Source organism: Saccopteryx bilineata, chromosome 11 (assembly GCF_036850765.1).
Source record: "Saccopteryx bilineata isolate mSacBil1 chromosome 11, mSacBil1_pri_phased_curated, whole genome shotgun sequence".
In the NCBI taxonomy this organism is placed as follows: Eukaryota; Metazoa; Chordata; class Mammalia; order Chiroptera; family Emballonuridae; genus Saccopteryx; species Saccopteryx bilineata.
The window spans coordinates 72144602-72171181 of NC_089500.1; the positions used below are offsets into that span (position 1 = coordinate 72144602).

The 26580-nt window shown below is 48.8% G+C and overlaps 1 protein-coding gene across 1 annotated transcript in view; it reads left to right on the plus strand.

Annotated features, from left to right (window-relative positions):
- Positions 1-2585, plus strand: part of SLC25A24 (solute carrier family 25 member 24) — a 35923-nt gene extending 33338 nt beyond the window's left edge. The window contains exons 9-10 of the mRNA XM_066246705.1: positions 272-422; positions 1607-2585. Of these exons, the coding sequence (XP_066102802.1) occupies positions 272-422; positions 1607-1791 (336 nt within the window). The 3' untranslated portion in view covers positions 1792-2585. The remainder of the gene's footprint in view (positions 1-271; positions 423-1606) is intronic.
- The last annotated feature ends 23995 nt before the right edge of the window (positions 2586-26580 follow it).

Genomic DNA, 26580 nt, shown 5'->3' on the forward strand with positions numbered 1-26580 from the left:
ACTAAATGAAAGAACACGTGTCAAGTACAAGATTATATGCACTTAGCAGTATTGCGTTATTTTTGTTCATCCAGCAGCAGTGAGTCACAGTGCAGACCGCACGTGTCCCCACCTCTCCGCAGAGCTGCGTGCCTGGGAGCTGCCGGCGGTCCGGCGGAGGGTGGCCTGGGTCTCATAAGGACCAGAGTAGCCGTGACGATGTCCACGTTGAGCGAAAGTGGTCGCTGAGTTCGCTGTTCACTGTTCCTCTCCATTTCCGTTTCTCCGGCAGCTCCTGAAGTCCCACTGGCTGGATAATTTTGCCGAAGACACTGTAAACCCCGGTGTCATGGTGTTGCTGGGGTGTGGCGCCTTGTCCAGCACCTGTGGGCAGCTGGCCAGCTACCCGCTGGCTCTGGTGAGAACGCGCATGCAGGCTCAAGGTGGGTTTTGGATGGAAGAAGGATGCAGGACCAGACTTTTTAAGATAGTATATCCCAACCTTCTGTTCCTTATTGCCTCCGGGAGGAAACCTTTTACAAATCCTTTCCCTAACCACTCCCTCTTCAGGAAATTTTACCACCAAAGACACACTGCGCATGTACCGAATGTATATCTGTGCTTTATGCGTAAACAGAGTAAGGATCCCACCCCCTCCCCGCAGCGCATGCGCATTCCTGCCCAGTGGCTGGCGTCCTCTTCCTCTCCTACCCGTGGAGATCATTTTCACAGCTCAGGGACCTATATTTTCCTAAGCTCCCCAGAGTGTTCTCTGCACCCCCTCACTTCCCAGTGTTGAGGTGTTCCCTCTGCAGCATGTGTTAATGGGGAGGAGGGTGGACTAGTTGGGGGTGGTACATAAGTGACGAGCGCTGGATTCAGAGTCGCCGTCAGCTCTCTGCTCTTCTGGCTAACTGCGTGTGTCAGGACACCTTTCTTCATCTTTCCTAGCCTCGGTTCCTCATTTGTAAAACAGGTATAATAATACTTACCTTGGAGGATTGGTGTATAAAGTAGTTAACCCAATACCTAGCACATAGTAATCACTCAAGAAATAACTGGCATTACTATCAATAAGGAGACTTATATAAAGGAGTACTTTCTGGGATGCCCTTGGAATGAATTTGATCCTTTACTTCCAGATCATTCTGAATCATAAATGCGTTGTATAGTGATAAGAATAAAGCATGCAGCCCTGGTCGGTTGGCTCAGCAGTAGAGCATTGGCCCAGTGTGTGGAAGTCTTAGGTTCGATTCCCAGTCAGGGCACACAGGAAAAGTGCCCATCTGCTTCTCCACCCTTCCCCCTCCCCTTTCTCTCTGTCTCTCTCTTCCCCTCCCGCAGCCAAGGCTCCATTGGAGCAAAGTTGGCCCGGGCACTGAGGACGGCTCCATGGCCTCCGCCTCAGGCGCTAGAATGGCTCCAGCTGCAACAGAGCAACGCCCCAGATGGGCAGAGCATCGCCCCCTGGTGGGCATGCCGGGTAGATCCTGGTCTGGTGCATGCGGGAGTCTGTCTGACTGCCTCCCCACTTCTTACTTCGGAAAAATACAAAAAAGAAAAAAAAAAAAGAGAATAAAGCATGCTTGACTATTAAATTAGCCTGATTTGATTTTTTATTTTGTAGCCATGGCAGAAGGAACCCCCCAGCTGAACATGGTTGGCCTCTTTCGACGAATCATTTCCAAGGAGGGAATCCGAGGGCTCTACAGAGGCATCACCCCAAACTTCATGAAGGTGCTCCCTGCGGTCGGCATCAGTTATGTGGTTTACGAAAATATGAAACAAACTTTGGGAGTAACTCAGAAATGATACGTCGAGTTTTTTGCTTTAGCTGACTACTGAAATTTTCAATGATTTCTAGAGAGACTTTTTCTCCTAGAATTTTGAGTCTGGCAAAAGGAGCCACATTTTTTCAGACAAGGAAAGAGCTTATCAATGATCACTTTAAACATTTGGGCTCAATTTTCTATATACAGAACTGTTAAAAAATATCATCGTTTTGATGAGCTCATACAATTTTGAAAAGGCCAGAAAATGGTATTTTATCTCTTCGTATTAGTCCTTTCTACAAATCTCTGCCCCGAATCCTAAATCTGAAACATGTACCTGTCTGAACTAACTTTGTTTCATGTGGGAGAATTATAAACCATTCATCTTTATTTAGGACGGTTCAAGTTTTTTACCAGTTTCTTCATACTTAAGTCTTTTTCTTAAAAACATGATGGTCAGTAAACCTTGAAACTTAAATTGTTTTATACATTTTGAGTGTCTTTATAGACGTCTTAAAATTTTCTTGAACAGCCATTAATAGAAAGTTATTTCATGAAAACATAATCTTCCAGTAGCCAAATAAGTATAGGGTTCATATCCTTTCCTCAAGCTGAAGAAAAATGAATAGAAATGGCTGAATTTCACTGCATGTGAATACCCAAATCCGTTTATACCATTTTTGTATGAAAAGGAGCGATGAAACAATATTTACTTCCATGGGCCTTTTCCTGTTTTCCTTGCATTGTTATGTGGTTCCTGGGATGACACTGTTAGTGTATTCCTGTTACGTCATGAAAACAAGGCACTTCATTTGGAAGGTTCTGTGTATTATGCCGTTGCTTTGAAAAGCACCAGGAAACGAAACCCTTTTACTCATCATATCAGGTTTCGAAGAGCATCTCTCTCTCCTTTATCCTTTGTTTCCTACTTGAATCAGATTTTGTCTTAATCAGAAAGGTTTCTTTCTGGGGACCATTCTTGGTAATCTGAAATTTCTTAATGACAGGAAGTGGGTTGATCATGGATGAATGACACTCTGCCCCCCACCCCACCCCAGTGTTGAATTTCTTTGAACCTGCAATTCTCAGTTTGGGCGGTGCAAACCTGAGTACGTATTAACAGCAGCAGATATTAATCTTATATATTAGGTACTTATATTTAAATGAAAGGCCCAATTTATAAACATATATAATCATATTCTCTCTTGCCCCAAGTTTTAGATCATAACATGTTATGACATAGGAAACGTAATTTTTAATACGGAGAGCATGTTTTTATTTTACTAAAGTCACTTTTGTAGTCAGCTGTCTTTTCTGATTTACGTGATTAGGACTTAGAAAAATATTAGTTGTTATTCTTACTGCTTTTGAAATTTAGTTCCTAAACTTAAGTTTGATTATTAATAATTTCTGTTATCAATTGCCACATTTCAATGAAAATCTAGTGACATAATAGGCATTTACTTTATTTGAATCTACCTCTTGTATATTATGAACCAAAGATAAATGTTGGACTTGTCTTTGTGAAACATATTCCAAAATATAGTTTTCATTATACGAGTTATGCCTGAATAATGTCTCAATATTCTTACAATACATATGATAAGCATGGGACTATCTTTAGGGTGGTGTGTATTTTGGAGTAATACATAAAAAACAATATTAAGTTTCATGATTAACTCTTTTTTTACTCATAAAAATTATAGAATGAACAACTGAAATTTCTAGCTACAGAAAAATCGTCATTGTTCATTATGAGTTTAAAATGTTTGCTATTTAACATTTGTTTTTTTTTTTTTTTTTTTTTTCTTTTCCATTTTTCTGAAGCTGGAAACAGGGAGAGACAGTCAGACAGACTCCCGCATGCGCCCGACCGGGATCCACCCGGCACGCCCACCAGGGGCGATGCTCTGCCCACCAGGGGGGCGTTGCTCTGCCCATCCTGGGCGTCGCCATCTTGCGACCAGAGCCACTCTAGCGCCTGAGGCAGAGGCCACAGAGCCATCCCCAGCGCCCGGGCCATCTTTGCTCCAATGGAGCCTTGGCTGCGGGAGGGGAAGAGAGAGACAGAGAGGAAAGCGCGGCGGAGGGGTGGAGAAGCAAATGGATGCTTCTCCTGTGTGCCCTGGCCGGGAATCGAACCCGGGTCCTCCGCACGCTAGGCCGACGCTCTACCGCTGAGCCAACCGGCCAGGGCAGCTATTTAACATTTGTAAGGAGTGAATGTAATTTATCTGTGCATCTTGTATCTTTTGAAATAATAATCTTGTGTCTTTTGAGAAGAGCCCAGAGTTGGAGATAGATGATTTCTGGCATTAGCACGTATTTACTTTCCATTTATATTAAAAAACATATATTTGTTTTTAAAATGACTTGTTTATTTATTTAAAAAATATAGTGTAATTAAAGCAAAATAGAAGGACCTGTGTCACACATCTTATATCACTGGCAGTGGTTTGAATACTTTTCATATCTGTCTTCAAATCATCTTAACAAATACGTAGGCCTTTCCTGAACAGCCAAGCAGTTATTGTCTCTATCATACATTTGGACAGAAATGATGTTTTTTGTGATGGCCAAATTCCACATTTGCTGATTAGGGTATGCCCCTGGGGTTCACAGTGCCACCTCTCTCTCGGTGGCATATTAGTTTGTCTTGAAGCAAAAGCTAAGTAAGTTGACTGGTAAGTAATTTTCAAAAAAGGTGTAACTCAGATTACAAGTAAGTACACAATTTGATTTTAAGAAATAAGATAAAACATAAGCCTGAAAATTTTTCGTGTTCCAACTCGGGTGTCACCCAAATTCCAGAAGTAAAGTGCCAGCCCTCGCCTGCTCCCTGGCACCCTTGGTTAGAAAAACGCTGCTCAGTTTACTTCTTGCCTCCTAGTCTTGTATCCACATCAAGGGGATAAACTTCATGTGAGCAGAGATCCTAATTTATACCATGTTAAAAAAATCTTTACATCAGGTCATTGCCTGTATAAAAGTATGGCATGGTTTCTCTCTCCCCGAACAGGAATTTTTGCCAACCCTTCAATTTCCATGGAATTTATTTTTTTAAGAAGAGCATCAAAGGAGGCCCTGGCCGGTTGGCTCAGTGGTAGAGCATCGGCCTGGCGTGCAGAAGTCCCGGGTTCGATTCCCGGCTAGGGCACAAAGGAGAAGTGCCCATCTGCTTCTCCACCCCTCCCCCTCTCCTTCCTCTCTGTCTCTCTCTTCCCCTCCCGCAGCGAGGCTCCATTGGAGCAAAGATGGCCCGGGCGCTGGGGATGGCTCCTTGGCCTCTGCCCCAGACGTTGGAGTGGCTCTGGTCACAACAGAGCGACGCCCCGGAGGGGCAGAACATCGCCCCCTGGTGGGCAGAGCGTCGCCCCCTGGTGGGCGTGCCGGGTGGATCCCGGTCGGGCGCATGCGGGAGTCTGTCTGACTGTCTCTCCCCGTTTCTAGCTTCAGAAAAATACAAAAAAAAACCCAAAAAAAAAACAAACACACAAAGAAGAGCATCAAAGGAGTAATGATATTTGAAGAGGGGAGCAACCAGCAACCCTCCTCTCCCTCCTTGACCGTCTAGTTCTCGGTTGGGACAGGTGTGGACTGAACTCCCTCAGCCCACTTCCCAGGAGAGCGCCCCCTGCCGGTTCCATCTGCCCTCTGCATCCGTGCTGGACAGAGCCGCGCTGGAGTCCATGCTGCCGGCTGCCTGCTGACCTCGGTGTGATTGGTGACGCCTGTCCACCGTCTCTGGTCGCGGTCAGGAGTTTTAGTTTATTTTTGAGCAGGTGCGCACGTTCTTAGTTATCAGCCCAGTTGGCCATGAAAGCAGGAGCCCGGGCTAGTTGGGCATTTATTCCACGAGCATTCACAGACTCATTTGTCCTTCCAGTGAGTCTTGACTAAACACCTCCTGCATACCGGACACTTGCAGGGGCCGAGGACAGAGCACTGAACCGTAGACACAGGACCTGTCCTCATGGAGATTGTCGGAGAGGGGGGAGACAGACTATAAACTCAGTAAGGACAATATGTAATGTGTCAGATGGTGGTAATTATGTGCAGAAGGCAGTCCGGGGTTGGGCGGCAGTTTTAGAGAGGGGAGGCCTCCCTGAGAAGGTGCTATTTGAGTCAAGATGTGAAGGAGGTCGGGAATGGACCCCCTGCTGTCTGGGCAGGGCATTGCAGGCAGCGGGAGTGGAGAGCCAGGCTGCAGGCTCAGGGACATCAGGAGGACATCCCTGAGGGGCAAACAGAGCTCTGAGCAAGAGGCAGCCTGGGAAGTGAGGAGAGCAAAGAGGGTCCCCCCCCCGGGGGGGGGGGGGCTTCCAGCCGGGCATTCCCTCTTTCCCGGCCTCCAGCTCTGCAACAGCAGGGGTTTCCTAATCAAGACTCAAAGGTCTCTCCTCTGGGGGCGGGGCTTTCATTATTGGAAATGTCACTGGGAAGTGCCCGCTGTTCCCGGTATCTGTTCTACCAGTCAGGCACACAATAGTTTCCGCTACTGCTGCCCCAGCGCATCGTCCCGGCCCCAGGTGGCAGCCTGTCTGCTATTCTATGCCTCTCCCTCTCCAGGGAGAATTTTAATTTTTTAAAACGGGAAATTTACCTAGAGACCTTAAACTCTTGCTAGATGAGAATGAGAACTTCTAACAAACTAAGGAGGCTGTTGTCCTCCCGTCCTTCTCTGGCCACGTGGCCTGCCCAGGACTGGTTTGTTCGTTTAAAATTTAGACAGGTTGTACAGTACTAGAAAACACTTTTAGGGAAAAAAAAGTACTTATTTGCTTGTGGTTAGTTGATACTGCCCTGCTTTGAATTCACTTCCACAAAGAAGTGATTTGCCTCTTGTTACTCTTGAAAGGGGTGTGGCTCTGGCCTGGGCTTTTCAACATTGTAAGGGACCCTTTTAATTTTTTTTTAATTTAATTTTTATTTTTTTTACAGAGACAGAGAGTCAGAGAGAGGGATAGACAGGGACAGACAGGAACGAAGAGAGATGAGAAGCATCAATCATTAGTTTTTCATTGCGCGTTGCAACACCTTAGTTGTTCATTGATTGCTTTCTCATATGTGCTTTGACCACGGGTCTTCAGCAGACCAAGTAACCCCTTGCTTGAGAGCCAGCGACCTTGGGTCCAAGCTGGTGGGTTTTTGCTCAAACCAGATGAGCCCGTGCTCAAGTTGGCGACCTTGGGCTCTCGAACCTGGGTCCTCTGCATCCCAGTCCAATGCTCTATCCACTGCACCACTGCCTGGTCAGGCATGTAAGGGACCCTTTTAAAGCTGAACGTAAGGCAGACCCTCATGTTCACTAATCAGCCGTGTTTCCCCAGAGTTCACACTCATCTCTCCATTCCAGTTCTGCCACCGGCACGACCACGGGCTCGGGATGCAGTGTCCTGACTTCCAGCCTTATAATCTGTCGGCTGCATTGATTATATAATACATCACCCAGTCCCCAGTGCAGGTCCCCACTTGAATTTTTGTGCACCAACTGGGATGTGCAAAAAACATGACATTCCCTAATTTTAAAAAATAATCAGCCGAAATCCATCTGGAAGTTCTGATACCTAACCACTCAGGGTTGTGCTGCTGACCTGGGGTCCAGGGACCCTGGTGATGGGCCCCCAGCTGCTGCTGAGGGGCCCTCTGTTCCAGCGGCTGTGCCGTGCTTGGCAGGGGGCTGGTTGGGGCAGCCGTGCCTGGGGCCTGGCCTTTCCATTTGGAAGGGATGAAGAGTCAGTTGGGAATCTCTGACCCTCGGGACCCACCCGCCTTTGTCTCCTTTGCAGCCGTCAGGTTTGTCCCAGTTTCTCTTTGCCATGAAAAGCACTTCCCTCCTCTTCTTCTCTGCAGGCAGCTTAGATGTCTGCTAAAGACAGAGGACCCTTTGATTGAAGTGACTTTTGCTTTCCGCTTCCGAAAACCCTTGAGGGAAGGAAATGCCAGAGGCCTGGCTCCCTGTCTGAAGCGAGATGAAGGGAAGATACAGGGGGATCAATACAAATTAGTATTTCACTCAATTATCTTGCTCTAGGCTCTCAGACTGCCTGCTGTCCCAGGAGCTTTATTGTGCCACAGACCAGTGAGCTCTGCACACGTGGAACAACACATCAGTCCACTTACTGAATTTCTAATGCCCCCCCCAAACTTTACTGATGTATAGCAACATAGTTTCATAGCCAGAGAGTTTCAATAAGCAGTGTCCAGACTGAAAAGTCAGCAATAGGCCCTGGCTGGTTGGCTCAGTGGATGGAGCATTGGCCCAGCATATGGATGTCCCTGGTTCACTCTCCAGTCAGGGCACACAAGAGAAGGGACCATCTGCTTCTCTCCTTTCCTTTTCCCTTTTTTTCTTCCTCTCTCACAGCCAGTGGCTCGATTGATTTGAGCATTGGCCTGGGGTGCTGAGGATGGCTCTTTTGGTCTAAGTGCATCAGCCTCAGGCACTAAAAATAGCTTGATACTTGAGCATTGGCCCCAGACAGGGGTTGCCGATGGATCCCGGCCAGGGTGCATGTGGGAGTCTGTTTTATATCTCCCTCCTCTCATTAAAAAAAAAAGCAACATTCAGATTAGTAATTACTGTTGTGGGAGAGGGGTGATAATATAGGGGACATTCTGGATACTGTGATATCTTAAGCTAAGTAATGGAGACTAGTCAGATGTATTATATATATGAATATCTGAGTCATAACCATACAAATGGTAATAGGTAACTGTATCATTTCCAATCCATTCAAAGACAAAGGAAACAAGAGCACCAGCCCAATAGAACTGAGCAAAGGGGATGTAAGAGGGACACGAGAATGTACTGTGCACAGATGCTGCAGAGACATGTGCTTATAAAGTTTTAAATGCATAGATAAGGACCTCTGATGAAACACACACAGCAGGGTTGTTCTCTGGGGCAGGGAGTAGTCATGGGGGGGGGTGTGCATGAGGACTATCCCTTTTTAATGTAGACCTACATATTGTCTGCGTTTCTCCAACTATTATTTTTATAATCTTTAAAACCATAAAAAGCAAAATGAGATTATACTCTCAAAGACATTTTGTCCCCTTAATTGTGCTGGTCCCAGGCTTGACGGTCCTCAGATCCATCCCTTGCCTGTCCCCTGCCCAACTCTATGTCCCTGGGGGTCAGCTCCTCCAGCCTGTGTTCCCTAGGCTTCCCTGACAGCTGCTGCCCAGCGCACGCACACACACACGCACACACACACACTCACACCCCTAGACCCACCCTTGCAAAGTTCCAAACACCAAGGACAAAGAGAAGAGCCCTTAAATGCTTCTGAAGTGGAGGGGAGACACAGACCATCTACAAAGGAAAAAAAAAATCAAAACGCACCAGACTGGGCAATTAGAAAGCAGACAAGTATTTTCTGACCTAGAGTTAAAAGCAAACTGTTTACTAAGCTACAGGTAAAAAAATATTCAAAGTGAAAGGAAATTTCCCATATATGATTTCTTAGGATATATTCAAGCAAAACCAGGGAGTAAATATATCGAGAAAAAAGGGGGAACGGGATACAGTGGACAGGGGACCCAACCTGGGAAAGCTGTGTGTGAGAACAGAGGCGGAGAGAAGGGCCCCAGAGGGGAGCAGTGTGTCCACTGGGAGGCACCGCACGGGAACTACGGAGAAAGGGCCTCAGGAGAACCGCTGAGCCCCAATTGGTAGGAGAGGTTAGGGGAACACGTCAGTATGAAATAGAGGCAAAAAAGTGCAAGAACACCGAAAGACAGAAACACCAGGAAAAATGAAAGAGCTCGAATACAAAAGAAACCATTTATCCTGAAAAAGACTGCACAGTCACATCCACATGCTTTTAGAGCGAAACTGGGCTACACAGGCTGGACATGAAGTGTAGCGATAGAACAGTCTGAGCCAGAAAGCAAACAGACGGTGGGAGGCAGGAGGGAGGAGAGGCTACAGGAAAGCGTGGGGATCCTAAAGTCTTTATCTCAGAGGAGAAGATACTACTGATCAGGGATGGAACGAGAGAGAAAGCTGTTGGTGTATCCTTCAAGTTACCTAGGTTTCCAAGGAAGGACTAAAAACGATGGTTTGGGGACGATGCAAAAGAAGGGTGGGGGGTGTGCTAGCGACTTGCTCTCTAGGTAGGACGGCTCTAGTGGGTGCCCTGCCCAGACACCTGACCCTGACCGTGGCTGCACACGCTGGAGAGGTGACGGGGTACTTTTAAATATATAGATACCTAGACATGTGCTATGTTAATGAAAATTAAAAGCAATCATTTACTACGTAAAGCAAACTGCAACTGTGGGACAAAATTAAAAGAGAAGAGCACAGACGTATCCGCATGGCCTGGCCTCCAGCTCCCAATCCCCGCCACTTGACTGGCACACATCAATCATGTTTGAATGACAGCCGTCAGCTGAGCTTATGGCAACGGATATGAACAAATGGAAAAATATTCTCTGGACAGAAAATTAAAAAGAGCATCATTAATCACGATGCGGGGTCAGTACACAGCCCCCCCCCCCCCATTCTGTAGGAAAAGACGTGGGTAATTACTGCAGAAACGAGACGGGATTTGTTCAATGAAACTGCTTTACGTGGCACCACGTTCTGAGGAGGGTGTCGGCGTGGGCCGCAGCTGCGTGGTTTTCACTCCGGCCAGGGCCGGGGCTGCCTGTTGGGAGCCCATCCAATGCCCATCTCATGCCCACCAGGCCCGAGCAACGAACCACCATCGGGTCGTCTCCCTTGTCTGCAGTTTCACATCCCACCACTTCAGTTACCCACGATCAACCCCGTGTGAACATATTAAATGGGAAATTCCAGAAGTAATTCCTGAGTTTGTGGTCCCCAGGGGTGTGCTGAAATCTCGCGCTATCTCCGCGACGTGCGGGACGTGCATCGGCCCTTGGTGCGCGCCTGCGCGCTGGGGGCGTGCTCCCGCCAGGTGTGCAGCTGGCTTGATGAGCAGATTGGTTGGTGTCTCTGGGCTTGTGTTCAAGTTTTACTTATAATGGCCCCAAAGCGCAAGAGTAGTGACGCTGGCAGTTCGCGAATGCTCAGGAGAAGCCATAAAGGGCTTCCTTTACGTGAAAAGGTGCAAGTTCCCGACTTCATAAGGCATTTTATCCTCTCACATCATCATCACCATCACCATCATCACCATCATCACCGTCATCGTCGTCGTCGTCGTCGTCGTCATCATCATCATCATCATCATCATCAGAAGGGTAAGTACAACTCAATGAGCTATTTTGAGAGACCATATTCACATAGCTTGTGTTGCAGTATATTGTTATAACTCTCCTATTATTAGTTATTTTTAGTCTCCTACTGAGCTTAATTTGTAAATTGAACTTTATCATAGGTATGCAGGTATAAGGAAAAAGCAGTATATCCAGATCTCTCCGTGTTTTCCCGCATCCGCTGGGGGTCGTGGACCCTGTCCCCTGTGCGTAAGGACTGCACGGCCGTGAGCTCCATCTACCACCAGGTGGCAGACTCTCCCCAGCTCTGCGGGCTGCAGGCCGCTGGGGTAGCAGCACAGAGGGGCTCAGCTCTGCTTTCTCCCGTCCGTCCCCCTGGAAAATCACTGGGCCGCCTGGAGCCGGAGTTCGTTAGATTCCTGCACAATCCGTCCGGAGGTTGGTTAGAGGTGGAAAAGGTAGGGTCGGTCTGGTACCATTCCAGGAGAGAAGGTGACACACAAGGTCCTTTTTTCGGAGCACTGAAGAGAAAGGTTTGTTTTTATTTTGGAGGCCAGCTTTTCAAAAATAGAAAAATTCCATATTTTACAAGTCAAATTAGAAACGATTGAAAAACAAATATTATACAGATTTATAGTAGTTAAATGTTCAGATATGAGCACTGTGACCGTAGAAGATATTTTGAGATATTTGTTTTTATAGTGTAATGAATATTTTTCATTTGCTTAAAGTATTTTGAGACATGTACTCATAACTCAAGCTGGAAGTACAAGGGTGGTAAAGTAAGTCTAAAAATAAAATAAAACAAATAAAACCACAAAATTTACTCAATGCCATTCTCTTTCAGGGATTTTTTTTACAAGATGTTGTTTTCTTTAATTTGTGTGATACTCTAGTTGACATGTTTAATTTTTAATTTTATTGTTTTTTTTATTCAGTGAGAAGAGGGGAGGCAGAGACAGATTCCTGCATATGCCCCTATTGGGATTCACCTTGAAAGCCCACTAGAGGGCAGTGCTCTGCTCATCTGGGTGCTGCTCCATTGCTCAGCAACCAAACTCTTCTTAGTACCTGAGGAAGAAGCCGTAGAGCCATCCTCAGTGCCTGGGGCCAACTCGCTCCAATTGAGCCATGGCTGCAGGAGGGGAAGAGATAGATAGATAGATATAGAGAGAAGGGCAAGGGGGAGGGGTGGAGAAGCAGATGGGTGCTTCTCCTGTGTGCCCTGGCCGGGAATCGAACCAGGACTTCCACACACCCGGCCAACACTCTATCACTGAGCCAACTGGCCAGGGCCGACAAGTTTATTTAAAAAAAAAATACAATGTAGGTTTCAGATTAAGACAAGCTTGCTCTGGTTTACCCTTAGAATAATAAACATCAGAGGAAGGATTTAATAGGAAAGTCAGGCAACTCAGTCTGTATCTTTAGCAGAAGCTGGAGTACCCTTTCATTCCAGTGAACAGGATTTTTTTTTATCTCACTGTTATGCTACTGTGTTAAGTACAAATATAGTTATGATGCCTATAGATAATTACTTGAGAAATATGACTGTAAACAGATCTGATCAAACTTAGGTTCTGACATGATGGTGCCTCCCCAGCAGGGTGCACCAGCCTCTTCCCTGCTGTCCCCAGTCCCCAAGTCCCCCCCACCCCCACCCCCCCGCTCCATCTTCCTCCTTCCTCTCACCCATGGCTCCTGGAGTGGGTGATCCTGGCAATCATTCTTATGTTTTTTTTAATGTTTATTTCATTGATTTTAGAGAGAGGAAGGGAGAGAGAAAGAGAGAGAGCGAGACAGGAACATAGATCTGTTCCTGTATGTGCCCTGACCAGGGATCAAACTGGCAACCTCTGTGCTTTGGGACGATGCTCTAAGTGAGCCATCTAACCATGGCTCTAGCAATCATTCTTTACTTCCCAATTGTCTCTTTTCCATTGTTTGTTAGCTCATTTAAAAAACTGCAGACTGGGCCCTGGCCAGTTGGCTCAGTGGTAGAGCGTCGGCCTGGCGTGCAGGAGTCCCGGGTTCGATTCCCGGCCAGGGCACACAGGAGAAGCTCCCATTTGCTTCTCCACCCTTCCCCCTCTCCTTCCTCTCTGTCTCTCTCTTCCCCTCCTGCAGCCAAGACTCCATTGGAGCAAAGTTGGCCCAGGCGCTGAGGATGGCTCTGTGGCCTCTGCCTCAGGTGCTAGAATGACTCTGGTTGCGGCAGAGCGACGCTCCAGATGGGCAGAGCATCGCCCCCTGGTGGGTGTGCTGGGTGGATCCCAGTCAGGTGCATGCGGGAGTCTGTCTGACTGCCTTTCCATTTCCAACCTCAGAAAAATTAAAAAAAACAAAACAAAACAAAAAAACCCTGCAGACTGGTCACCTGTATACCACAGCCTGAGTGTTTTTGATGAAAAGTGAATGTAAAAGTTACAAAGAAAATCAAGGTGATAAAACTGGCCTTTAAAAAATTGTTAAACTCCCTCAACCTTGCCTAAAACAGAGACAAGCTTTTCAGCTCATTTCCTTCAAAATTCACAGAAACAAATGTCTGCGAAAACAAATGTCTGCGAAAACAAATGTCTCGGAAAGAAAACCCAGAGAGGATCCAGCACTGAGATCTGGTGATATCTGGGCCAATTTTTAGCCAGTGTTAGAGTTTTTTTGTTGTTGTTGTATTTTTCTGAAGCTGGAAACGGGGAGAGACAGTCAGACAGACTCCCGCATGCGCCCGACCGGGATCCACCCGGCACGCCCACCAGGGGCGATGCTCTGCCCACCAGGGGGCGATGCTCTACCTCCGGGGGGTCGCTCTGCCGTGACCAGAGCCACTCTAGCGCCTGGGGCCGAGGCCAAGGAGCTATCCCCAGCACCCGGGCCATCTTTGCTCCAATGGAGCCTTGGCTGCGGGAGGGGAAGAGAGAGACAGAGAGGAAGGTGGGGGGTGGGGGTGGAGAAGCAGATGGGCGCTTCTCCTTATGTGCCCTGGCCGGGAATCGAACCCGGGTCCCCCGCATGCCAGGCCGACGCTCTACCGCTGAGCCAACCGGCCAGGGCCAGTTAGAGTTTCTCACCAAAAAATTAATATTTAAAACTGAGAAAAGCAATTCCTATAGAAACAAGAAAGAAAAGATCATAAAAGTACAGATTGGAATTATAAGGCTCATTCAAAGAGGATAGAGTGTATTTATATTTATGTTGTTTCTCAGTTATAGTTTAATTGGGAGGTTATCATTTTTTGTGTGTGATACTGAGGAGGAGTTTAAATTTTGACCTGAAAAATATAGCATGACGAAGATGCCTTCTTTTTTTTTTGAGATGGGAAGACTGCACGAATACCAAACAATGTGGGGCTGAGTGGGGAGGCGGAGAATGGGGTTGGGGACATAGGAAACTTGGGATGCCTGTGAGATAACAAGGCAACGTTTCAAGAAGGCAGTTCTGGAATCCAGGGGAGAGGACCCGGCTAGACATGTACATTTGAGAGTCATCAGCTTCTAGATGGTATTCAAAGCCAGATTGGATGGTTGTCTGAGGAGTGGGCAGAGGTGGTGAGAAGACAGGGGTGCACCTCTCGCAAGAGGTCAGGGAGCCGAGGAGGAAGGCAGTGGAGGTGATGGTGACGTAGGAGGAAAACCTGAGACCCGGGCTGTGTTGGAAGACAACTCAGGTATGGTGAGGACTGAGGGTGGGCCATTGGCCTTCACTCCATGGAGGTCACCCAGGAAAGGATGGGAAGAAGACAAACAAGTTGACGGAAAAGAAAATCCTGCCCTACGGCGTGTGGCTTTCTCCAGCAGTAGGTAACATCCCTGACATCAGCACCAAGCCAGCAGGTGGCTTGACCTGCCCAGGGTTTAACCCAGCAGGTGCTGGTAGAGCACAGAGGAAAAAGGAGATTGCGGGTACTGGAGAAGGGGTGTTTGAAGTGAGGCCCATGGAATCAAAGTAGAGTAAGAGGGAAGAGAGGAGGTTGATGCCCAGAGAGGGGCGTGCGTTGGTGGACCAGAGGTCCTGAGGAATTTGAAGAACAAGAAGGGTGGGAAAGATTAGCAGATAAATCAGGAAGACAGGTTGGACCAGCCAAGATTTCGAGTTATAAATCTGACTGAGAAACAGTTTGGGGTGATGACAGTTTCGAGTGACCCAGCAACCTCAAGTCGTTAATGAAGGGCAGGGAGTGATCAGGAAATTGGGGACGGAATGTAGATGACCAGGGGAACCAGTGGTCAATGGCAGGACCCTTGGGGAGCAGGGGTTTAGCCAGAGGGTACATGTGGGGGGGAGGGTATAAAAGTTGAAGTGATGAGAGAGGGGCACAAATATCCCGCCACTCACCCTGCAGAGGGCACGGGTGTCCTCACAGGAGAGAGAAAAGGGGCGGATGGGAGAGGCCAGGGTGTGCAGAGTGTAGGAAGCTAATGTTTGAGGGAAACTGACAAGGGGGAGAGATTGAAATGGGTGAAGCCCTGGCCAGTTAGCTCAGTGGTAGAGCATTGGCCTGGCGTGTGGAAGTCCCGGGTTCAATTCACCTCCCCCTCCTCCCGCCCCGCCCCCAGGTCCTGCCTTCCCCAGCCTGGCAGTGGCTGCAGGCAGAATGCTCCCGTCACCGGGTCCCAGCTCTGTCCCCACAGATGCACACTGGGGAGGGAAGTCTCAACGTGGACAGAAGTTAAGTCAGCTGGGGTCCCAAGGAGGTCTGGAAATACCCACAATGTCTGGGCCCCAGCCGGTTGGCTCAGGGGTAGAGCGTTGCCTGGTGTGTGGAAGTCCCGCGTTCGATTCCCGGCAGGGCACACAGGAGAAGCGCCCATCTGCTTCTCCACCCCTCCCCCTCTCCATCCTCTCTGTCTCTCTCTTCCCCTCTCGCAGCCAAGGCTCCACTGGAGCAAAGTTGGCCCGGGTGCTGAGGATGGCTCCATGGCCTCTGCCTCAGGCACTAGAATGGTTCTGGCTGCAATGGAGCAACGCACCAGATGGGCAGAGCATCGCCCCCTGGTGGGCATGCCGGGTGGATCCCAGTCAGGCGCATGTGGGAGTCTGACTGCCTCATGCTTCTAACTCGGGGGAGGGGTAGGAAAACATGTGAAGATGCCGTGTGGGCAGCACTGATTCCTGTCACTGTGCCTTCCTTGTCAGGCTGGGGCCTCTCCTCGGTCTAAGGCAGGAGGACGCTGCTTGCGGCTGTCACAGGGGCGGTGGTGGTAGGGGCGGTGGCAAGGAGGCTTCTCTGGGAAGCTCCATCCTGGGGGTGGGGCAGCAGGTCCAAACTGAGTCACTGACCCATGTCACTAAGAAACTACGGCGGCTACCATACAAACCCCAAATGTGAGCAGGTGGGGGAAGCTAGCGACTGAGTGGGAGAGATAGCGGTGACTTGGCGTTCAATGCCACAGTGGAGTCTAGGGTGTGTGTGTGTGTGCATTTCCAAGGGCAGGACTGGGATGAGCCGAAGGTACCAAGTGCAAAGAGGGACCTGTAGTCGTTTCTACACGAGGACAGCATTAGAGGAAAAGGTGAAAGGAAATTAAACATTGTGAAAGATAGAGGCCGTGCCTTCTGAATCGAGAAGAGCCAATTGGGCTGTTCTGTTATGTAATATCTCATTCAGTAGTCATCGAAGTACCCCGGCCCTACGTTCTGCTTCTGCAGAGTTAATTTTTATTCCATTAGGAAGGAATAAATCAAATCCAGTGAAAGGAGAGCCTTCCACGTTGCTGTCTACAGGAGGAGGGGCTTGAACCAAGTCTTTTCATGGTTTAATATCTTTGGTTTCAACTCAATACAGAAGAGGGGCCCGCAGGGTGTGGAAAGGGCCAGGGCTCGCCTTCTGCACGTGACGTGCACGGACAGAACAGCAGGAAGCAGTGGCGTGTAGGCCACTGTGAAGAGCACGAGATCGACCCAGAACACAGTCAACGTCCACGGGAAACAGCAGCCCTGCGTGTTCTGAGTGTTCCGGTACCGCTGACCACAGGGTCATCAGTGCGACAGGTTTCGGTTGATGCCGGCTCATTGCATCCCAGAGCCTTCGCCTTGTGTACAATTAAATAACATGTAGTTTCTGGTCTCAGAGCTCACAGTCTGTTGGAAAGACACACACACACACACACACACACACACACACACACAGCCATTTCGATATAGAGTGAAAAGTGCCGTAACCTGCATTTGTTCAATGTACCATGGGGACAACGAACGTGGTGTAGCCAAGGTGTCCTAGGGGAGAGGACATGTTTTGCTCGGTCTTGGGAGGATGAGGGGAATTTTGCCCCACAAAGAAGAAAGGGTGCACTGCAGAGACCAGAAGGCGGATGGGTCGGAGGGGAGCAAATTGGAGGAAGGTGCAGACTAAAGGCAGAGAGGGTGCACCTCTCTGCGTCCCCAGGGCCAGGTGCGTCATTTGGCATGTGGTTGGCGCTTGGTTCATGTTTGTCGAATGAATCTGGGAGGGGAGGAAAGACAAGTGCCGTGCTGGAGGTGAGGTGGTGGATGCAGGATGTTGGGAGGAGCCACATTTGGGGATGGCTGTGACTCTCTTCTGCCCTCTGCCATGTGGCCTTGCTGAGTCATCAAAGCAGAGTGCCTGGTAGGGCGACCGAGGAGGCAGAAAGCGCCACTGTGCTGGCAGGGCATGGCAGAAGCTGAGGGAGTGAGGGTTTCAGAAAGGAGGGGATAGCAACCCCATCAGGGCAGCTGGGGCGCCCTGCAGGGACCACGCTCCAGCACTGCCTGGTCCGAGATCCGCACTGACTTCAGTGAGCGGAGCGCCCGCCCGGAGGGGCCCCAGCAGCCCGGATGCGGATGCGGATGCAGATGCGATGGGCTGGGGACCGAGTGGGGAAGAAACAGGAGGGTGGGAAGTTGAATGGTGGAGGGAGGCCTGGTGGGAGGGAGGAGGCAGTCTGAGGGGGGAGGCGGGATCCAAGACAGACATGCTGTTTGCCTCTTTGTAAGGGTAGCAGGTTTGTGAACTTAAAAAAAAAAAAAAAAAAAAATCAGCCCAGGGAAGAGGTTAAAGCCAGGAGGTAGAGCAGGATAAGGGAGGCGGGTTGGTTAGGAATCATTATAAGGCAGCTCTGTAGTTGACTTTTAAATCTGAAACCTGAATTTTACATGAATGACTAAGGACCAGCAAGGGAAATGGTCCGGAGTGGGGGGGAGAACGTGCCGGAAGGAGGAGAGGAAACCGGGTCCACTTCTTGCTCTTTGCTTCGACTGCCCGGGTGCTGGGAGGCTCCTGACCTGTCTGGGTCTGTATCCCGCCCCTGCTCAGCCCCGAAACCACGCGGTTCCCTCTGCTCTCAGTTTGGTGACAGGCACAAGTCTAAATAAGACTTTTTCCTGAAATACAGTTTGCTTCAACTGTAACTTAGGCATTTTGTTTTGTATGATCTTGAAGAATAAGGTAGTATGTCAGAAAGAACTTTGTAGACTTAAGAAGTAAAACAGCTAAATTTCTGTTTATTAAAAACCATGCTGATATTTTTGACTTAGAGATCTCCATGTTTTGCCCCCTTCTTTTCTAACCCCTGAGCTACAGAGCCCCCCCTCTCCCCCCCCCTGCTTTTTAATTAACCCAGAATATGAAATCTTAGCAGAAAGGAAACCAAAATTAAATTAGCTCCTTATCTAAAGATTCACTTGGCCTGGTACAAACCTCTCAAAGCTAATAAACTAATCATTTCCCCCTGGATGGTGAGATTACGGTCTGCGTAATTATTTCCTTATGGCAACTGAACGTATTAAAGATGGAACACACAGATGTCAAGGACGCTAATACAGGATCGCGCAGTCCCATCTTTTGTCTCTGCAGCACTTGTAGTCAACCAGGTTTAACACAGTGTGGAGTTTCCTCAAAAAATTAAAAATGGAACTGCCTTTTGACTCAGTGACCCTTCTTCTGGGAATAGGTCCTAAGAATTCCAAAACACTAATTCTAAAGAATACATGCGCCTCCATGTTCATTGCAGCTGTATTTACAACAGCCGAGATCTGGAAGCAGCCCAAGTGCCCATCGGTGAATAGCGGATAAAAACACTAGAGTGTGTTTACACCGGGGAATATTATGCAGCCATAAAAGAGGTTAATGTTACCATTGTGACAGCATGAATGGACCTGGAGAGCATTATGCTAAGTGAAATAAGCCAGTCGGAGAAAGACAATATGATCTCACTTAGATGTGGAATCTGTTGAATAAAATAAACCAATGAACAGAATGGAAACAGAGGCATGGACTAGACTGACAGCTGTCAGAGGCGCAGTGGTGTGGGCGCTGGATGAAAGGAGGGGAAGGGATTAGTGATATTATATACATAGCACATCGACACAGACGACAGTGTGGTGACAGCCAGAGGGAAAGGGGGTGGGGGCAGGGGGGGAGGGCAGAGAGGGTGGAACGGGGACAAAGAGACTGTGCTTGGGGTGATGGGCACATGATGCCGTGTGCAGATGATGCTTTACTGAGTTGTACACGTGAAACCTGTATGGTTTTGTGAACCAATGCCATACAAAGAAATTCAATTAATTGAAGAAAGAACATAGAAATGCTTGAGGAAGAAACACCGCTGAGTTTGGGTGTGGAGCTGGGCCCCTTGAGAGCATCTTGAAGCACGTGACCACTGGCCCGCAGCTGATGCCAGTTTTCAGGGTTCTGTGGAGAGTAGAGGCCAACAGCTGCCTCTCCCTGCCTCTGACTTTCTCCTAGTCCTGCCCACGGCGTCACCCCACAGGGCCCGCCAATGCTGACTCTTCTCGTCGCACAGATCAGAGGTGTCGTTTCGTCTGCCTCCACAGTCAGACTCTCAGCTTCTTAAGGGCAGGTAGGAGACAAGGTCTTAATCCGTCTTTGTCTCTGAGTGCCTCACACGTAACACGTGCTCAACCTGTGCATGTTAAATGGCACTGAAATTTGTTTCATTCTCTCCTTCTCTACCAGCTACAGAACCCTTTCATTTCTATTTTCATAAACATGTTTCTAGCCGCACGGGGAGCTTTTCTATTGCTTTTCACACACATCCCCCAAATGGTGCTTCTATTTATCGAGTGCTTTTCACATGCCAGGCACCCTTCTCCGAATTTGATATACTTTATTTTCTTTATCTCTCAGGACAGTCGAGTGAGGGAGGGAACATGGTCTTTATTTTCTGCATGAAGAAGCTTAGCCTCAGGGACGAAGCAAGCTGACCGAGGTGCAGGGGCAAGCGGACTTTGGACCATGCCGCAGACCCGGGTCTCCTGAGAGCGAGGCGGGTGCTCCTGCTTCTTACTAACTGGAGGATCGGTTAAGTGTGCTTTGGCAACATTATCGCAGTCAACTGTTTAAAAAGACATTTTTAAAAAAATGCACGGTGCGTGAACACCTTCTCTTATTTAACATAAAAACATCACTGAAATAATTCTTTGACCACTGATCCCAAACCATTCCCCATTGCCTGGAGGAAACAACTAGGAGTTGTGTGTGTCGTCTTCCGGATCTTTCTCTGTGTTTTTACAAACACTGCACGGAGCAACACCGTCTCAGGGTGAAAGGAAGCGACTTCGGGAAAGAGGCTCCCAAATATATTGATGGTTGGTTGGAATAAGTAGACAGGAGATGCTCTCTCACACAGTGGTGTCAAGGGACACAGTTCAAGTAGAAAGATGGCTCGCTCTACGTGGCCCGTCACAGGCCACCCCTCTCTGTCGGCCTCGTGGGCATGGTTGACATCGGGTCAATGGTCGCTCCACCTTCCAACACGGGGAGGAAAGGAAACGCATAGTGGGGCTCACTCCTGGTGTTGTAAGGAGCAGACCCGGAAAAGGCACACCTCGCTTTTGTTAACATTCTGCTGGTGGGGTATGGACATTCCAAATGAAAAGAATTCTGTGAAATAACGTTCTGCACTGGGCAGTCGTACCTGCTTACCCCGTGGCCAGCAGTATACGCGGTCTTCTTTTTCTATATTCTCACGATCACTTCATATTACTGGATTACTTTTTTTTATTACAAATTAAAAAGATAAGAAATAATATCTCATTGTTCTGTTGACTTGTTTTCTTCTTGATTTGTAGTTCTCTCCCTGTGTTCAACCCTAATCTTTTATTGGGGATATATATATATATATATATATATACACACACATACATACATATATATATATGTATGTGTATATATATATATTCCACAACTTTGCTCTGTCTTTGACTTGTCTGGTAATCTTGTTTATGGTTGGTGTCTCAACCGTGGAGCTATTGACATCTTGGGGTGGAGAATTCCATGTTGTAGGGTCTGTCCTGGGCATTGGAGAAGGTTTAGCAGTCATTCTGGCCTCCATACTTGAAATGCCTGTCTTGGCAAGCAAAAATGTCTCCAGGGGCCCTGGCCGGTTGGCTCAGTGGTAGAGCGTCAGCCTGGCGTGCGGAAGTCCCAGATTTGATTCCCAGCCAGGGCACACAGGAGAGGCGCCCATCTGCTTCTCCACCCCTCCCCCTCTCCTTCCTCTCTGTCTCTCTCTTCCCCTACCGCAGCCGAAGCTCCATTGGAGCAAAGATGGCCTGGGTGCTGGGGATGGCTCCTTGGCCTCTGCCCCAGGCACTAGAGTGGCCCTGGTTGCAACAGAGCGATGCCCCGGATGGGTAGAGCATCGCCACCTGGTGGGCGTGCCGGTTGGATCCCGGTCAGGCGCATGCGGGAGTCTGTCTGACTGCCTCCCCATTTCCAGCTTCAGAAAAATACAAAAAAAAAAATGTCTCCAGGTATTGCCAAATGTTCCCTACGTAGCAAAAATGACCCGGTTGGAACCACTGTTTATACAAAGCTTAATTCTTAGTGTAATTAAATCGATAAGGCTTTTTCTTATAATTTTGCTTTTTCTGTGTGTGTCTTGTTCAAGAAAACCTTTCCTACCCCCAAATAATAAAGGTATGCTCTTTGATTTTCTCCTAGTACTTTCATGGTATACCATCCTTCAGAAAATATTTGGGTCCTCAGTGCCCCAGAAATTGTCTTTGTGTAACATGGGAGGTGGCCTTCTGTCGCAGAGCCTAGTCCTGTGCCATCCTGATCCGCCTGGCTCTGCCTGGGTCCTGGCCACCTGCTGCTTTCTGGAGGAGTGACCCTGTTAGTGGCTCACTTTGCTCTCATGGCCGTGAAGCCATGATCATTCCTCAGCCATAAACTGTGGAGCCCCTTGTGTGGCACTGACTGACAAGGAGTGTCAGTTGTCACTGCACCCTGGTTAGGGGGGACCTGTGAAGGCTTGGACTTCTGCCACTGCCTGGAGAGCATCACAACTTGGAAGAGTGAGGGAGTCAAGGCCCCAGCAGGTGGACTTCCAGCAAGGAAGAGGATGGGAGGAAGGGGAGAGCCAGAATTTCCATCGCTTGTCCGTCTTCTTCCTATGGAGTTCCAAAACTCAGTGGTTTCCCGTGGCCTTTCTGGAGACTTCCGGTGACACTAAGCAATGAGCTGTGCTGGTTGCCCAGCGGTGGCCAGCTCAGTGACTCACATCATCATGCCTTCCTCTCCCCCTTCCCATAATGCTGTTAGCACGGAGGCGTGCCCTCCGGCATGGCTGTAGTTAGAACCTCACTTTAACACTTAGCCCACGTGGCTCAGCAGTTTCCCCATTAGCTCTGGTTTTTTGTTTTTGTTTTAATTTTTTAACCATGAGGATAATTTTGTCATCAAGTAACCAATATTGCAACTGCAAGTAGCAGGACCAGGACAAGGGGCAGGTGACTGAGGGACTCACCTTGGGTGCGCATTTGGGGAGAAGGCACCCAAACATTTAGCCATAAAGATGGTTACCATTTTAACATAATGTTTAAATCAACATGAATGCAAAAAATCTGCAGTGAGCGAAAAGTCGGAATTTGAAGTCAAGACAGAATAGGATCCTGTTCTTGCTCAACTTGCTCCCTTCTCCGCCTGGCCCTTAAGCAGTGAGAGAGGGCTGTGTTCCCCTTAAGCAGTGAGAGAGGACTACATTCTACAACAAGACATCTGGAGGAAGAAAAGGGCAGCTCCAGGCGTGTTACAACCAGCAGCTCAAGTATGTCATTAGGACCCATTTTATCCTCTGTTCTTCTATCTTCAAGATCAGCTTCAGCCCAAGGCTAGTTTCTTAGGGGATTGTTAGTCGCTGTAGCATAAAAGAAATTACATTCAGAGCTGATGACTGCAGAGGCAAAGAGTGGAATTTCTGGGGAAGTTCTGAGTTGCTGTTTTGAAACAAAACTGGGCAGCCTTTCTGTGAATTAATACAGTGAGATCCCTCCTACCCCCACCCAATGTATAGTTTAGCTTTCCTGAGGGAGATTGAATTCTGGGGATAAGAATGATGATAGGAGAAATGGAGACTTAAGTTTGTGACTTTGGGGACGCTTCAGGGAGGGCAGGTCTGGGTGGGCTCCGGGAAGCCAAAGGAAATGACAGATGAGAGCACTGGGAACTTGGGAAACGGGGCGGTTGACCAGATGGCAGAGGAAGGAGGGCAATGAGAGAAGTAATGAAAGGAGGCTAAGTAACGACTGCTGGGCCCTGTGTGGGGTGTGCCCCGCTCCCTCCCCACCCTTCAGGGACCACCCCTAAGAGTCCTTTTTCCAAATTCACCTGTCATTTGACCTCAGGATGTGGCCATTCTGTCACCTGCTCCAGTGAGTGGCTCCATCGTCATTCACACGGGAACCTGGGGACACTTCCCAAGTGGGCCGGGCCGGGTCCTAGTTAGAACTGTGTGAGTGTGCATGCCTGTGCGTGCATGTACGTAAGCACACGTGTATGTGTGTGAGCGTGCATGTGCGTGCACACCTTCTGTCTCTGATGGCACTGGAAGGCCATCAGCCTGGTTCACAACGTGGAAACCTCATCCTCTCTGTCTCCTGATGGGGCTACCCGGGCCAGGTCTGGAGGGCCCTCTCTCGGTCATCACCTGTCACCCGGAGCTGGGCTGGCCCTTTTGTAAGCTCTGCATCAGGACCTTGGTCTGGGGCTCTGCAGACCTTCATTCACCACTGCTGACTGCTGGAGGTGGGTCTTTCCAGTGTGAATGATACATCTGGCCTTGCTCTAATCCAGGGGTCTCAAACTCGCGGCCCATGTGGCCCGCCAAACAATTTTGTGCGGCCCGCAGACTAATCCACGAAGTTCAAAATATTTTGGATAAAATTAAGTAAGCCTAGGGGCCTACTTGTATTTTTCATTGCTCAGCAGGGGAGGAGGGGTGGGTGCGGTAAGTCTATGGCTTGGGGATATAGGGAGGTCCATTGTAGTTACCCCTCGGGCCGCGTGCTTCCATCCAGCATGTCAGTGATAACTGACACCTCCCTCCCCCTTTCTCAGTGGTTCTGAGCTGCTGGCCCCTGAAATCCTAACCCCTCGGTAGAATTTGTTACCAAGGAAGAGAGCGTCAAGAGCCTCCTTCCACAGGCAACTTTAAATTCGCTCGTTTATTCCACAGATATTTACTAAGTGTGTACCAGGTGGACAGAAAGGGGCCAGGTGCGTGCGTGCGTGTGTGTGTAGGGGGTGAAGGGGTGGGGGAGTCAGCGAAGAGATCATCTCCAATAAAGGAACTTCACTGTGCAAGAAGAGTGCTGTCAGTCATCAGTCACTGCTGCTGCCCGGGCAGATCAGCCCGCCCCCCACCAGCCTCAGGCACGCCCTCCCACTTCCTGTTTCCCACGAGGCACAGGGGCAGTGCCTCCTGAGCCCAGGGTGGATCATAAACTATGCTTGCAGTGGTTCTGGGTTACAGAGGTATCTTTAATTAGAGATGTTAAACTGCCAAATTAAGAGAAGAGGGAACAATTGCCCCCCCACCCCAAAAAAGTCATTGCTTAATAACCCCACGCTGTTCTACTCTTTTAAGAATTCGAATCGAAATACTCTGGTGTCTGAGGATTCAGAGCAGGTGTGGTCAGGCTGCTCCCTGAAGTCAGGGCGGTTCCTAGGCTGCGACACCTGTGGTTCAGGAGAGGGGGGACCAAAGAGGCAAGGAGATGTTCTTCCCGTTGAAAAGTAGCTGTCTAATTCATTAGAAACTTTTCTTGGTTAACAAATAACTTACTCTTCGTGCTCAGTCCGTCAATAACTTACATCTTAGTATAAATTAAAACAATCTGCATTGGGGTCCTAGGGAGTTGAGTTGCAGATTCGGAGGAGCAATAATAATGGCTATTGTCTACTGAGAACCGGACTGGCTGATTTCCATCCGTTAACTGGTAAGGAGCTTCTGAGGTTGGGGCTGTCATTCCAGTGGGTGTAGAGATGGGGAGAGCCTTGCTCAAGGCTGGAGCCTTGTTAACTCGGGAGTTGGTACTAGCACCCAGAGTCAAGTCTTTGGTCTGAAAGAGCACATATGGGAGGGAAAGGAGGGAAGGGAGGGAGCGTCTCTGGAGCCAGAAGGCCCTGCGAGAGGGAAGTGGAGTAATAACGGTGACGTTGGCGCAGGTTGCTGCAATTTATTGGGAGCCTGCTCGGTGCAACCCTGGGAGGATGGGTGGGTGGTCCCCATTTTACAGATGAAGAAAGGGAGACCGAGGGAGTTTCATATGCTCAAAGTTACACGTCTCCAGGGTCTGGAAATCCACTTAGATTGCCCGGCAAAATGATCCCACCTGAATTCTGTCTCCAGGGCCATGAAATGCTGGTGTTGTTTAGGGAAGGGACATACTGTGAGAGGCAGGAAGTGGCCTCAACTTCATGATTCCGACACAAATCACCTTGGGAAGCAACTGAGACTCAGGAACCAGAATTCTATAAAGTTAATTTTTCTACTCTGACTTTGCTATAGTTTTATATCTAATTAGCCCAGAACCACACTTAGAGTTTAATCTGCATATTGCCAGAACTCAGTTTACATAGGTAGCCCCAGCCTGGACCAGAGGTGAGGGGGATGGTGGGGAGGAGCCCCTGGTGGCGTCTGGTGGACCCTGGCTGCCCGAGAGGGTGCTAGTCCAGGTGTGTGTCAGCTCGGCCTCATCTTCCTCAGGCTCCCCCAGTTTCTCCCAAAATGGCATGGAAATCGCCACCTCACTTGAGTTACTCTGTCCAGGTCATCAGAAGACACCCCATCCCAAAACTCCTCCTGAGCACGAGCCCCTGGGAAGCATGGAGAGTACCTACCCTAAGTCTCTATAAAAATGCAATAACAAACTCCCCAGAGGGGAGTAATCTATGCACGGCAGCTTTCTGTGGGGGCTGAGCCCAGAGCCCTGGGTCTCAGGGTGCGCTCACGAGTTTGTTGCCGGGGGCTACAGCACATGGGCATCTAAGGCAGGGGTGCGGGGAACCGCTGCCTGAACCCAGTCTCCTATGGTGTTCCGGCCACTACCTCGATTCCTTCTGCATGGACCCCCAAGAACGCCCCAGGCGCTCTTGCTGTGCTGCTCAAGTCCCAGGAGAGGAGTCGGGTTCCCCAGCTTCCCTCGGCGTGCAAATGCACACTGAACGCCAGGAATGGTGCCAGGCCACACTCACAGATTTGGTCGTTTAATTAGCTGTGTTTTCTGGAAATAAAATTAGGCATGCTAATAAGATGTTAAATGAAACACAAGCAAGGCTGCCTGAAGAGAAAGGGCTCTGCTGACAGCTCCATTAAACATAGATGAGGAAGTGAGTCAGCAGCGCGGCAGAGCGGAAATCCAGGAGACAGGGGCAGGA